The 15,493-nt window shown below is 32.4% G+C and overlaps 1 protein-coding gene across 5 annotated transcripts in view; it reads left to right on the top strand.

Annotated features, from left to right (window-relative positions):
* The window catches only part of LOC147080047 (peptide transporter family 1), a 72,807-nt gene that overhangs the window by 45,460 nt on the left and 11,854 nt on the right, over positions 1 to 15,493 (top strand). For all 5 annotated transcript variants that reach the window (XM_085947802.1, XM_085947818.1, XM_085947809.1 and 2 more), the window contains 7 exons: positions 6,543 to 6,621; positions 8,462 to 8,603; positions 10,405 to 10,491; positions 11,045 to 11,319; positions 11,920 to 12,002; positions 13,766 to 13,936; positions 14,235 to 14,360. In XM_085947802.1, the coding sequence (XP_085803928.1) occupies positions 6,543 to 6,621; positions 8,462 to 8,603; positions 10,405 to 10,491; positions 11,045 to 11,319; positions 11,920 to 12,002; positions 13,766 to 13,936; positions 14,235 to 14,360 (963 nt within the window). The remainder of the gene's footprint in view (positions 1 to 6,542; positions 6,622 to 8,461; positions 8,604 to 10,404; positions 10,492 to 11,044; positions 11,320 to 11,919; positions 12,003 to 13,765; positions 13,937 to 14,234; positions 14,361 to 15,493) is intronic.

Here is a 15,493-nt window from a genome sequence, read left to right as displayed (position 1 = left end):
GGGGTACTGACTGATTGTGAGGCCCCTGCAATAAAAAATAAAAAAAGTCATATACCAATGTAACATGTTTTTAAAGATATTAGTATAATTTTATGAGTGGTTTGAACGGTTTAGAGGCCCCCTTTTAAATTTTCTAATAAGATTGAAGACTCGATTGTGGCATCTGCGTCAAAGAAAATCGCCGCTGCTCAACACATGTTCCCTTTCAGTCTACTGAACAGAAACGGTTTCGCCTCAACTTTACGTGTGAGACGATACCTTGTAGTTTCTTGCCTCATAAAATTTTCATATAATAAACGTATGTCTATGCAGACTATAGTGCGAAAACATCTTCTTGGCTATGTGTTAAAACTTTGAACTAACAAGCTCCGCCCATTTTTAACTGCACTTCCATTATAAACTAACAAGCTCCTCCCATTTAGTCCCCAAGAGCGCTTCCTTACGTAGCCAAGAAGATGTTTTCTCACTATAGACCCTTCTTTAAAAATAGTGTTCATATTTCCATACCTAAGAGACAGTACATCTCGAGTTTGAATTTGCCGAAAATAAATTATGTACAGATGTTGTACCTAAATTATCATGATTATCTTTCAGGATCAATTCACTTTTGAGTCTATTCATAACAGAAACCTTAGATTTTAAAAAATATAAACCCGTAAGTACGTTAACATTAATGTCATGAAAAATCTTAGAAATCGTTTTCCCAAAAATGTTCTTTAAGGTACACTGGCTCTCAATTACAGATTTGTTATTTCGCATTAATTAAGTAGGGCACCAATTATTACTTTTTTAAATACCCACAAATTCATCATCGAGTAAATAAAATTGCATATTGTATTCCTTTAGTTTTACACAAAATCTTTGTAAATCGGTTAGTTCACTACATTCAAAAAGGATCGATTTTACCCAATGACATTATTAATGGACAACGCACTCAATACAGTAGCTAGCAAGTAAATTCGCGCATAGCGATATTCGCACATGTATAAGTGGACGTCACGCAATTTCCATTATGCGATATCACGCATCGGGAATTTATAGCAATATCACCTTTTTGTAATGGCGTTAGAACAGTGTTTCTAGTGTCAATGTTCATTTAAGCGAACCCGTTCGAACCATTCGGTAGACCCGACAACAAGTATTGGGAATTTATAGCAATATCACCTTTATTGTAATGGCATTAGAACAGATTATGCCATTCGGCAGACCCGACAAAAAAGTGAGTGTCATTATTTTTCCAGATGCTTCGTCCATATTAATGTCATTGATCTTACCTCATTCATATATTTACATAGTTAATAACTTTTAGTTGTATGATTTTAAATTCACATATTTTGTCTGCTATCTGTTCCAAAACAAAAGCTTTGTAGCCATTTTCCTTAATAATTATAATATGTAAATGGGTAGCTACTAAATTTAAAGTTAATTAACATAATAGAGGTAGTCTGTGATTTGCAATAAATTGTAAATAATATGCGAATAAATATATATATATTTACCTGCTAATGATTGGTGTTGCCTTGTGCTTATTGTTTATTTATGAAATGAGATTAATTTGAATGGCATTTTTACAATAATATCACTTAAATGAGTTTATTATTATTTATTATCTATTTACCAGCATAAAAACAATAAATTCTTTTCAAATAGGTAGGCTAAACATAATCCATTTAATAGAATACTTCCATTGAACCATCTATTATACCTTTAGTGGTCACCTAAGCATCTAACTTGACTTGAAATCCGTCAAAGCCTTATAGCATTAATATATAACAAGATCTCAGTTGTTTGGTTTTGATTCAGCGGCTTGCAATCAGCAAGCACTTGAAAAATCTAACAAAAAAAATATTTAAAACAGTCACTTCCATTAATTATTATTAAACATGAGCAGCTATATCCAAGATATTATAGTCAAAGGATGGTAAAATTTTACAAAATCAAGACATTTATATTAAAATGAAAATTCCGCCATAACTTTGCCTGTGGAAAGACTATTGTACATAAATTGACAACCAACTATAATATCATAACTAAAAGTATTTAAATGATGAAATAAACAAAAAAATCTGATGAAAAATAACGTGTGAATGCTTAAACTCATAAAGTCATGGATCTAAGGTTCAAATCCCGGTTTTGACCAATTTACGCATTGTTTACCCATTAAGTCTATAAAGTGGATAACATCCGTTTCTCCTAAAACAACAATCTGTTAAGAAACCTCATCGTATTGTAAACAATTTATTAAAAAAGTCAACGTTCTTGTATAGAGATGGAGCCTGAACGTATAAAAGCAAAAAAGGGACAATTAATTTTCATACAAACTCTAAAAAAGAGTGTTGTGTTGAATAGTTATACATACTTAAGTGGTACTAAACTTAAAATGCCTTAAGCGATTTTTATAGAGAAATCACAAAAGGTTCCGTCTGGACGAAGATTCGACATCTTTGGCTTCTTCCATATTAATTGTTATTAATTAAATATTATTATTGTTTTTTGTATGTATGTTACCCCCTGAAAATATTGCTTTTAATATTATTCCTTTATGAGTTACTATCTATATTACTTATGTATTAATTATCTCATATATATTATTATCCTAAGAGATTTTGGAAAATACACCAACAGCTCATTTAAGCGACATTTTATTGTTATTTTTACATCTTCACTTCGAAATGTGCGCTACCGAATTATCTACCAATTGAATTGACCAAATTTAAGAAATATCTGATGATTTTCCAGAAACGTGACGTTTATAACCGATATTTTCTCATATAGCGTATACAATTCGCCATACTTCTTTTAACGCACAACAGAATGACGTCTTCGTCGCTTAAGACCTTCTAATCCTTTATTTGACAAACGAATTCAATTATTTTTATTCAAATATCGTAATGTAGGCATTGGCGCACTTTTTTCCGGTGAAAAAACCATAATCCTGGTACAATTCACTACGTATAATATCTTTTGACAGGAGCGTGCGCCACTGTCCGCCATTTCATAGATAACATGATATTCCAAATTTGATTTTTTTAAATACTTCTTTGTGACTGTTACGCACTATTTTTTTTATTGAATAATTACCTAGGCTACTAATTTCCATAGATCACAATATAGTCATATTAAACTAACAAAGTTGCCATTGCAAACAATGAAAGAAATTAATACGAATTGTTATAGTAATCAAAATGAGTCATATTGTATAATATCTACCTATTTTTATCGTCCCTATCATCATCAATCTTGACCTATCCACTGCTGGATGAAGGCCTCCTCAGCCTTATTCGACTCCTTACTTACACATGAATTGTTATATTTATCAAAATCAGTGATATTATATTATTATCTACCTATTTATATATAATGCCATTATTATCACGAGCCTCAATAAATCCACTGCTGGATGAAGGCCTCTCTACGTTGATTGTATTATTGACAGTATTGAATTTCTAATGTTATTTATCTACATATTCATATCGTCATCATAATCATCATCATCATCAACCAGGATCAATCCACTGCTGGATGAAGAGTTCCGCAACCTGATTCTACTACTATTGGTTTAACGAATTTATTTCGTCTATCCATCTTATCATCATCGACTTGAACCAATCCACTGCTGGATAATGGCCTCCCTAGCCCGAATCTACTCCTTTCTGTCATATGAATTGCTGTATTTATCAAAATCGGTGATACTATATTTATCTATATATTCATATTGTCATCATCATCATCATCAACCAGGATCAATCCTCTGCTTAATAAAGACCTCCATAGACTGATTCTACTCCTTTTTGTCATATGAATTTCTGTATTTATCAAAATCGGTTATATTATATTTATCTACATATTCATATCGTCATCATCATCATCACATCGACCTGAACCAATACACTGCTTAATAAAGACCTCCCTAGCCTGATTTTACTCCGTTATGTCATATGAATCCCTGTATTTATAAAAATCGGTAATATTATATATTTTATCTGCATATTCATATCATCATCATCAACCAGGATTAATCCACTGCTTAATAAAGACCTCCCTAGCCTGATACTACTCCTTTCTGTCATATGAATTTCTGTATTTATCAAAATCGGTGATATTATATTTATCTACATATTCATATCGTCATCATCATCATTATCATCATCATCATCATCGACCTGAATCAATCCACTGCTTATTAAAGACCTCCCTAGCCTGATTCTACTCCTTTCTGTCATATGAATTTCTGTATTTATCAAAATCGGTGATATTATATTTATCTACATATTCATATCGTCATCATCATCATTATCATCATCATCATCATCATCGACCTGAACCAATCCACTGCTTAATAAAGACCTCGCTAGCCTGATTCTACTCCCTTCTGTCATATGAATTTCTGTATTTATCAAAATCGGTGATATTATATTTATTTATATATTCATATCGTCATCATCATCATCATCGACCTGAACCAATCCACTGCTTAATAAAGACCTCCTTAGCCTGATTCTACTCCTTTCTGTGATATGAATTTCTATATTAATCAAAATCGGTGATATTACATTTATCTACATATTCATATCGTCATCATCATCAACCAGGATCAATCCACTGCTGGATGAAGGGTTCCGCAACCTGATTCTACTACTATATTATACCTATTTCTATCGTCCTTATCATCATTGACTTGAACCCATCTACTGCTGGATAATGGCCTCCCAAGCCTGATTCTACTCCTTTCTGTTATTTGAATTGCTGTATTTATCAAAATCGGTGATATCATATTATTTCTATTTATATTTCCATTATCATTATGAGCCTGAATCAATCCACCGGTGGATGAAGGCCTCTCTAAGTTGTTTGAATTTCTGTCGGTCATACGAATTGCTATATTTATCAAAATTGCTGATATTATATTTACCCATTCATAATATCGTCATTATCATCATCAACCAAGATTAATCCACTGCTGGATGAAGGTTATCCCAACCTAATTCTACTCTTCTTGGTCATATAAACTGCAATATTTTTTTAAATTTGTGATTTTATATACCTACCCATTTATATCGTCATTATCTTCATCAACCTGTATCAATCCACTGCTGTATGAAGGCCTCTTTAAGCTGATTCCACATCTTTAAGTCTTATAAATTCCTATTTTTATCAGATATAATATGTATTGCTTCATTATTTATCAACATTTGTCTCGATATGAATGTCCCGCACCGGGAAACTATATTGTTTAAGGTTAATTTTTAAATCAAAATATGATTTTTAAAATATTATTCTATGGCTGCAAGCATTTATTTTTTATAGACAATGAAACAAAATAATGTTTAAATTTATTTTTTATGCTGCTAACCTTTTTCTATTATGTAAATGGGACCCGAAAGAGATTAATATTCGCGTTATATTGGATCGCTATTTATGATAATCACGATTGAGATGTATAATTATTTATCATATTTAAATGCACATACCTATACATATATTGTATTAAAATTAAAATGACAGTGGTAGCAATCGGCGATTGCCAGCTGTTCTGCTAGGCCTAGCAGCCTGAAATGGTGTCAGACGATATTGAGAAGGCCAGACTCCAGAATAGACTACGCACATGACTCCAAATTTGTATTGGCAGTGACGACATGCAGATCGTAAAACTGACAAATCAGCTAAATTTTCAATTGTCTGACGTGAATGAAAATCCATCCCGAAGGGAAAACTATGGCGCCGTCTATACACGCTTTATAATTTTTATATTAAAATCCAACACCAAGTCACTATGACGAAAAGCTGTCTGCAAGACCTAGCGAGACAGACTGGCGAGAGCCAGCTGGCTCAGCTAGTCTATATATCTAAAATATATTATTGTAATATGTAGGAAGGTATATTATTTTTCATTTGTATGTTATTTTAACATAATCAGTAATATTACCTTTTTTTGTGTATTGGAATAAATAAATTAATATAAATCTTGAATCAATGTAGTCAATTCAAATCATAGTAAATTTTGCTATGTTTTATCATTCGGTATTTTATGTTACCATCAAATATCACAAATAAGTATTACAAAAATTAAATTTGGCTAGATTTGAAATAGGTATATATCTGAATAAAATCTTTATGTTCTGTTGGAACGGAACACGGCCACCATCAAATCACATCAAATAATCAAAATTGACCAAATTTTGATTAAAAATGTATAATTTTTGTGTGGTCCTATTTTGTAGGTACCTGTCAAAATCAAAATTTACCTGATTTTGATTGAATGTAATTAATTGACCCAAGTTTTTTGTATTATTATTAAATGATATCACATAAAGCACAAATTGAAAATAGAATTGAGCTGATGTAATCAACTAATATGCATAACCAAGAAGAGAGGTTTTGACATTTTAACTATAGCGCGCCATTTGTGAATAAGCTGATGATACGTCATCACGTTTATTGAGCATATACAGCCAGGAAAATGCATAGTTGGTATGAATTAGTGTAAATGTTTTGTTTTAATAAAAATTCTATCCGCTCATGCTACACTTTTTGTTTTGCAGAAATACCGCTACCCGCGATCCGTCGGCTTTATTATCACAAATGAGTTCTGCGAGCGATTTTCTTTCTATGGAATGCGAAGTAAGATATTTTTCATATTTTATAATCATTGCAACAATAACAATTCAATGTAGCTACCTTTCTTCCTTTTAATTGTATACTGTAATTTTATTTTCCCATATTTATTATTTAAGTCAGCGATGGCGATCTTGTCCTTACGTGCCAAAATCTAAGCAATTATTATTTATACTAATAGGTTGTGACCTCAGAGTACTAATATAAAGAGGGTATGTATTGTTCAGCTATATGAAGCCGTGTTTCTTGCATATAACGCACAGTAGTACCTCATGTTTATTATTATTAAATTAACTATGAAACATTATACCATTATGTTGCTTCTCAGTACGACTACCAAATTTAAACGCAACATAGTTAACCGTATTGTCTACTGAATTAACTAAAACTAATTACCATTAATTTTATATTTAACAAAAAAATAATAAATTTCAGCAATATGTGCTTGCAGTTTTTTAATGAATGGAGTCATTCAAACCAGAAGAATATTTAATTCAGCCATAGAAATTCTATCTCACTTTAACCCATATTGCGGAGAATATAAGCGTGCCGAATGCTTTCTCACTTGCACTTATGGTTTGTTTTTGTTCAGGCCTTAGTTGTGACCCAACAGCTATTATTGGTAAAAAAACAGAAAAATCGGGACATCTTTAATATTATTGATGTATTATTTTACAAAAATGTATGTATCACTATTTCAAAATACATATTATATAACTTGCACCTAGGAACTGGTGAAATATCTTATTTTTTTTTATTTCAAAATGCTCTGTTTTAAAATATTTCCAACAATAAGTTCATGTTTTGTTCTTTTAATGATTTCTTTCTTGTTTTCCAAATCTTTAAATAGACACTATTGTTAACCACACTTCTTTTATAATATATTACCATGAACAAATAATTTTCTGTATGTAGCTATAATATTGAACATAATTATAACTGCTAATATTGAAATGATGTTCAATATATTTTATTATAAAAGTTGATTGTTTATTTCTATATAAAATATTAAATATATATATAAATTAATTTCGATATACAAATGTGTCCCATGCATGATGTCTTAGGTTTGCCACTGCTGATCTAAGTTGTCGCTGACAGTATTGCAAAAAGACGAATCTAAAAATGATGTCAAGTTCAGTTACAATAATACTTAACTGTCAAAATAGTGTATTGTAAATTAATTATAATATTATTAGAAGTTCTGTAGGTATATGACATATCTTTATAACTTTACTTAATGCACTATTTATTTTGTCCAAATTTACAATCAAAATGGCAAACATGCCCTACCAAATAATTTGGACTATAAATATAAGGACTAAGGAGTCTTACGCATTATTTCTATCATTAGATTTGAAATTATTTTGCAAGCGCATGAAACATGGTTAAGTTGGTAAACTCTATGAATATTAAGATTGCTCGGTTACATTCCAATTTTCTTACATATGCAACCGCATTTTTACATTTTTAGAACATTTTTTAGGTTCATTTTGATTACTTACAAGAGTGCAGTTATAAACAGTTTTACACAAATTTAATATGACTTTTCAATTAAATAATTATTCTGAAGTGTGGTAATATTTATTTTGGCTGCTTGTCTACTCATTGTGAAGAGTTCTTTTTTCAAATGCCTTGCAAACAGTTGTCATAGCAGTAGTGTGAAGTTCTCTACATATTGCACCGCAATGCGAGGTCATTTGTAGCTAGCTTCAGCGATCCTTTTTTTGCTTAAATTTCATAGATTTAGGCTCCATCTCAATAGAAGAAGGTTTTTGAGTAATCAGTGTACCTACTGCCACCGTACCTACAGAGGTTTATTTATGTTTCTTTCCCTTTTTTACAGCAATATTGGTGCTATATTTAAGTGACAAATTGGGCTACTCTGATGACACTTCTGTGGTTATTTATCATGTTTTCACTATGCTGGTCTACTTCTTTCCCATTTTCGGTGCCATGATTGCTGACAGTTGGCTGGGTCGATTCAGGTAATATAACACTTAATAATAATACAAACCATACTCACTCCACAATTGCACGTGTGGGAAGAATCACTAGAGTGGTCAATAGCATCTTGTTTCATAATAAATAGCATTTTTGTTAATACAGATTGGAGTATTATCTGTATAATTTAGATTAATTAACGTTTATAGCCAATTAAATGAGTTATACAAGTAGATTTATCTTCTGACTCATCCCTGAACAAGACGAAACCATACAAAAAAATCTAGAATTGAAATATTATGATTTTCCATGGGCAATATAAAAATGCCCAGATAAAAACATCATAATACCTATATACCTCAAAGTAATGGCACCCACGGTGGCCACGCGGCCTAAGCGTTGGACTATCACGCCGTGGGTCTCAGGTTCGAATCCTGGGTCTGGCAAGTACACATATTGTTTTTCAATTTGTGTCTGTCAGGGTATGGACCTAATAGGTTGAGCAAGTGGCTGACATCCATTTCTCGTAAAAACAAAATCTGTTAATACAAACCTCTACTCTGTGGAGGCCCATATGATCCTATTAGGATCGGACATGGTCGGGAATGATATATAGAGAGCGCCAATTTTTCGGCAGAATGAAGTCGTGTTTCTTGCGTATAGTGCACAGTAGAACCTCGATTTTATTATAATCAACTTAACCATGAAACATATACCATCGTGTTGCTTCTCAGTACGGCTACCAAATTTAAACACAACATAGTTGAAACTAAAAATAATTACCACTAACTTTATATTTAACACAAAAACAATAAATTTCATTACACATGCTTACAGTTTTTAAATGAATGTACAGTCAAATCCATTTTTATAAGTGATGTTTACAAAAAATATTTAATTCTATTTTACTCTAACGCATAGTGCCGAGATATAAGCGTGCCGAATGCCTTCTCACTCGCACTTATGGTTAATTTTTGTTCAGGGCTGCTATATACTTACTTACAATGGCTAAGGATTTGGTACTAAGAAGTTATGCATCATCTACTACTCAACGTTAGGTGGCTGACTTCGGCTGATTAATTAGTGTCAACACCTCTAGATATAATGACAGAATTGACAAATGTCAGGTGAAATTGACAGGTGTCAATATAGTAAGGTGCATCATGCATACCATTCGCGCATTTTATTTTGTTTGAATTTCAATTGAAAGGCAGGTTCATTTTATCTTGTGCACAAATAAACTAAATACAATACTATATTCGTTTGAATTCTATGTTACATGCTCGACTGTTTTGACAGATGCCAGATGCATTTCTCAAGTCTGCCACTATTTGGTATGGGCGCCACTTATGTTAGTTAAGTTAATTTCATGGTGACATCTTTGCATTAGGCCCTAATACTGTAAAATAGGTTTCTGAACCTTTTCTGAGGATATTATGAAATTGTACTTTGTCAAAGCACACTTTTTAAATGTTTTAATTTTTCCACCTGAATAATATATCATTTCACTATATCGTTACACGATTGGAAAACATACCGATGGCTCAGTTCCATAGTGGTACAACTAGGAATTAGTAGTTTTGAGTAATGGCTGATCAAAGTTTTGACTCACCTATACTGACTTGTAGAAAAGTGACAAAAACATCGGCCTTACGAGGACAACTAGTAATTTTGTGGAACTGAAGAGGAGCGATATACGAATATAATGGCTAGCATAACTCAAAACTTGAAATTTTTGACTTATCGTACTATGGAACTGAGCCATCATTACAAGTTTAATTTATATGGAAAACTAACTAGATTAACATTTTTGTTATATTAATTGATCTGCATTTCCTTTTCCAGAACCATTTTCTATCTCTCTATTGTGTATGCCTGCGGTAATGTCCTGTTATCAATAACAGCGATGCCACCTTTACATATTCCTGTAAGGTAAATACAGCACATCTCTACCAACTTACTAAGATTTTAATTATTCTTTCTATTTTTATTATAACAGTGTAATGAAGGCATTATAATTTTTAATTTAAATATTATAACGGACAATATAATATCTCAGAGAGATAATATGCATTATATTAATATAATAGCCCAGAACTGGATTGATAAAATAGTTAAATTCTACAGAAATATGTGGCAACAAAATTTACAGGACCGGGATAAGTGATATTAGCTTGGAGAAGCCTCCACCCACCAGTGGAAGGATTCAGGCTGATGATTTTAATTATGTTTATTATTTGCTGATATCAAAAGAGATCATTTTCAAATTATTTATCACAATACTTATATTATAATATATAACTTGGAAAAACAATGTCAGAAATATCACATCAAAAAATGTGGAGTAATCTAACCAGCTACGGGATCAATCCCGTGACCCAACCACTCTGGATCAAATACACAATGAAAGTAAACCCATAAGTACTTGTAAATGTCGATGTCTCACTATCACCCATAAAATGCTGGTTTTTATATTATTTTTCAGTGTATTCACAATGATAGGACTGTTGCTGGTCGCTGTGGGCACTGGAGGAATAAAACCGTGTGTTTCGGCGTTCGGCGGCGACCAGTTCAAGTTGCCCCAGCAGGAAAAACAGCTTGCGACATTCTTCTCACTGTTTTACTTTTCCATCAACGCCGGGAGTTTCATTTCCACATTTATCACGCCGATTTTGAGAATGGATGTTCATTGCTTCGGCAACAATGATTGCTACTCTGTGGCTTTTGGCGTGCCCGGTTGTCTCATGGTGATATCAATTAGTAAATTAATTTCATTATTTATTTTGCGGTAGAGATAATAATAAAAAATGGACATTGGTGGATTAGGTGTGTGAAACCACTAAATTATTAAGTAGAAGGTGCTCATTTTCTGTTCTTTTTCATTCATAGCATGGAAAAGTATTACAAAAGGATGCGATTTTCAAATTATATGTAGAACCCTTAAAAAGAAATGAGTGTTGTGCATGGTACGCACGGTAAATGTGAAATTAATTTTAAGTAGGTGGTGAGATGAACTGAATTTTGATAAAATATATTTGAAGTTTACATACTTCTCCAATCTCATCTCAAAAACAAAATGTCATCTTCAAAATCAATACAATCAACGTATTTTATTATTTCCAACCTAATGACCAAACATATGTAGGTATTATTACATATTATTTTGATAAATGAATTCATATTATTTACCACCTGAGCTTAGAAATTTCCTTTGGATTGAAAGTATTTTTGTTGAGATGTCCTGATTGGAAAAATACAATGTTTCATTTGATTTACTAATTTGAATCGACCCGCATCGCTTGGATAAGGCAAATTAAAATATAATTTACTATAAGACTATAATATGCTCATTTTTTTCAGTTGTGTTTGTTTGCGGAAAGAAATTATATGTTATCAAAGAACCATCAGGAAATGTACTGCTTCAAGTAGTAAAATGTATTAGCGTGAGTATTTTTATCGTAATAATTATTTTTAGAATTCTATTTCTTTTAGGAATTTTTTACTTTCTCTGGGAATGTACATCACTCTCCTTCTCTTTAAATAATTTTCAAATCATATTTTATTCCAAAAGAGTGTGAAAATATTTTCACTTTGTGATAAAAAAAAAATGGGCTTCATGTATCAGTATCAATCCATAGAAGATTTTATAATCTTTGAGACTTTCACGTTTTTTTTTAACGTAATAGATACTTTTGGTTTGGTTTTGGGTTTTCACCGCGTGTACTTCATCCTTCTTTCCTCGACGTTTCGGGCCTGTTTCAGAGACCATTATCAAGCGATATGTGTTATGATGAAGTGTAATGTAGGTGTATGAATGAAAACATCGCTCTAAGAATGCCAAAAGCAATCCGATTACCTATTAGCGATTCCTTTTGGCATTCACAGAAGGTTGTTTTTTATTTCAATAATTTTATATTAAGTTCTGGTGATATCATTTCATATCGAGGCTATTTCATAAGCAAAAAAAAACACTTCACCTTGTCAGTTTTGGTATTTAAATGAACAATTATTATTGTATAAAATCGCATATGTTGGTAGGTAACCAAAGCAAGACAATTTTTTTGTATGTCAATCGCAGAGAACATTGTTTTTTCTATGGCTACCTATTCAACTCTATTAAAACTGTTACGAAATCGTCATCATGTTCACACTACTAGAATTAATAAAAAAACTTTGCATTGCTCACCCATTTTGTAATAATCAGCAGTGAACTCGTAGTCCAAGTGCATGCACGAGTAGGACCCCACATTGACAACGGCCTCTACATACAAAAAATAGCCAAATTCTTAAAAAAACATGAAAATGTGTTCTTACAATATTATTAAAATTGTCATTTATGACTAATGGCTATAATGATTATTATTGGTCAAAACAGGCATTATTAAAATACGAAAGGTTTTTTCGATTATTTAAAAAAATAAAATGTTTCGTAGGTACTTTATGTCTCAAATGATATTCAATGATACAAAAACTTCAGAATCTTTTTAAAAATGAGGAAAACAATACCCAGTCTGTTACAAAGCCCTCTATCTATAGAGTGGCTTAACCTGTGCCACATTGGTTGTAAAGTTGGAGAAGAGAAATGAATGAATTCAATCAATATTTCATGTAATTTGACGTGCAGTATACTTAGTCAGACAGGGCTCGAAATGGACCGGAGCGCCGTTCCTGTTCGTGAAATCGGTAAAATTATCGCTCCGTCTCGTGGAAAAAATAATTTGACCGTCTGAGCTAGATAGGCCATATAATAGAAAATCTAACACACTTATTTTTATGAAATACACATAAAATTTGATAACTCTTCTAACTATGATTACTATATATTGTTCATCAGAAAACTGTCGAGCGCTCCGGTTCGTAAACTTTTCCATTTCGAGCGCTGTAGTCAGAGGATATTGATTGCATCTATGGTTTGCCCCAATTATTAATTGGTGCTGTAATCAGTTTCCTCGCATGGTCGAAAATCCGTCTCTGTTCCATTACGAGTAAGGTGGGCAGATGCCATTTGTTCTGGTGCATAATAAGTTATTGTCGATGGTAGCTACCGCCGACACCGACAGTATTTACATTGTGCCTGTTGTATCGCATTCTCTTGTCCGGTGTCCTCCCAGTCTTGTTTCCTGCCCCGATCCTTACTTACAATGTGGTTCTATCTTTTGGATGAAAAGGATTTTTTTTTATCACTTGTTACCAAATTATTTTGCAGCATGCTGTGTCAAGAAGGTCTAAGCTAAAGAAACAGGAAACCAGAGAACATTGGTTGGACTATGCTGATGACAAATTTGACCGCACCTTGATTGGAGACGTGAAAGCCTTATTGAAAGTTTTGCTCCTGTTTGTGCCACTGCCTGTCTTTTGGGCACTATTTGATCAACAGGTAATAAATAATACATATTATGAATTAGTATTAAAATTACATTAAGTGATGAACCAATTCGTCATATCGTAGACCAGCTGTCAGCAGCTAGTTCAGACCATGAAAAAGAAGACAACATATTTTTATCAACCATTTCATTGTTTACCGGTCACGCTCCCTTACGCATTCAATCAATTATAATACTAATACGCTAATGTAAAGTTTTTAAATTTTATTGAGTCTCTACGATATCTATAATTATTTTATTTGCGTAATCTAATGCTCATGTCGAAATAAAATGTCAATGTTATGATTGCAGGGATCAAGATGGACTTTCCAAGCGACACGCATGAACGGTGCTATGGGTAGTTTCATCCTCAAGCCAGACCAGATGCAGGTCGTGAACCCTCTACTTATCCTCGCATTTATTCCACTGTTCGAAGTCGTAAGTAATACCGTCTCTAAGTAAATCAACAACTACTGTTAATAGCCTTTTTTACAATACACCTACTATGATAAAATTTAGGATTTAAGAATGCTCTCTCCATCTCCCAAAAGCCTGGTTCAGATTTTGTTAGTATTTTAGTCGAGTGATTTCGTAACTAAACGTGTATGAATAGAGTAATTTAGTAAAATCGTTTAGTCACGTCAATCCATATATTCTATTTATTTGATCGAGTAAAAATCTAATATATAAAAATTAATATTTGTTTGTTTGTTTGTTCGTATTGTATGCACTGCCATACCGTTTATCAGATTGCGATAAAACTTTGTTATAGATCTACCATCATAAATTGGCGTTTCAGCGAGGGCGCTAGTATGACATTGAGAATTTTACCATAACTAACAAAAAAATAGTAATTTATAATTTATTATTGGTAGTAGATTTCTGTACAAATATTATGCAATCCATAATTCAAGAAACATGTTGTAAAATTAAATGGCATTTATAACAAATTTATCCTCGATAAACAATTTTAGTTTCAAATTCGACCGGCTGCCAACTTACGATGGTAGATCTTTAACTTATTGCTTGCACTTCCGTGAAGAGTATAGGCTATATCTTATATATAAAAATGAATGTCTGTCTGTCTGTATGCCTGTTTGTCTGTCTGTCTTTCTGTCTGTCCCGTATGCGTTCCTATACCATTCATCCGATTGCGATGAAATTTTGGTAAGTCGTTGTATGCACAACCGCAAAGGTTTCTGAATTAGAAAAATCATCATCTTCTTCTTCTTCATCATTCTATTTTCTTTTATTCGTATGGTTCCTATACCATTCATCCGATTGCGACAAAACTTTCGTCAGTTATTGTACGCACACCCGCAAAGGTTTCTAAATTAGAAAAACCATCTTCTTCTTCTTCATTATATCTTCTTTTATTTGTATGGTTCCTATACCATTCATCCGATTGCGATGAAACTTTCGTTAGTGGTTGTGCCAACACCTGCGAAGGTTTCTGAATTAGTACAACCATCTTCTTCTTCTTCTTCTTCATTATATCTTATGGTTCCTATACTTTATACATTATTCTTTATACTTTATACATTATTCGTATGGTTCCTGTACCATTCATC

This window comes from Rhyacophila brunnea, unplaced genomic scaffold, assembly GCF_057557595.1.
Source record: "Rhyacophila brunnea isolate RB1 unplaced genomic scaffold, BYU_Rbru_1.0 scaffold_1, whole genome shotgun sequence".
Taxonomy (NCBI): domain Eukaryota; kingdom Metazoa; phylum Arthropoda; class Insecta; order Trichoptera; family Rhyacophilidae; genus Rhyacophila; species Rhyacophila brunnea.
The sequence above is the reverse complement of the archived record's forward strand: the minus strand, read 5'-3'. Positions and strand labels throughout refer to the sequence as shown.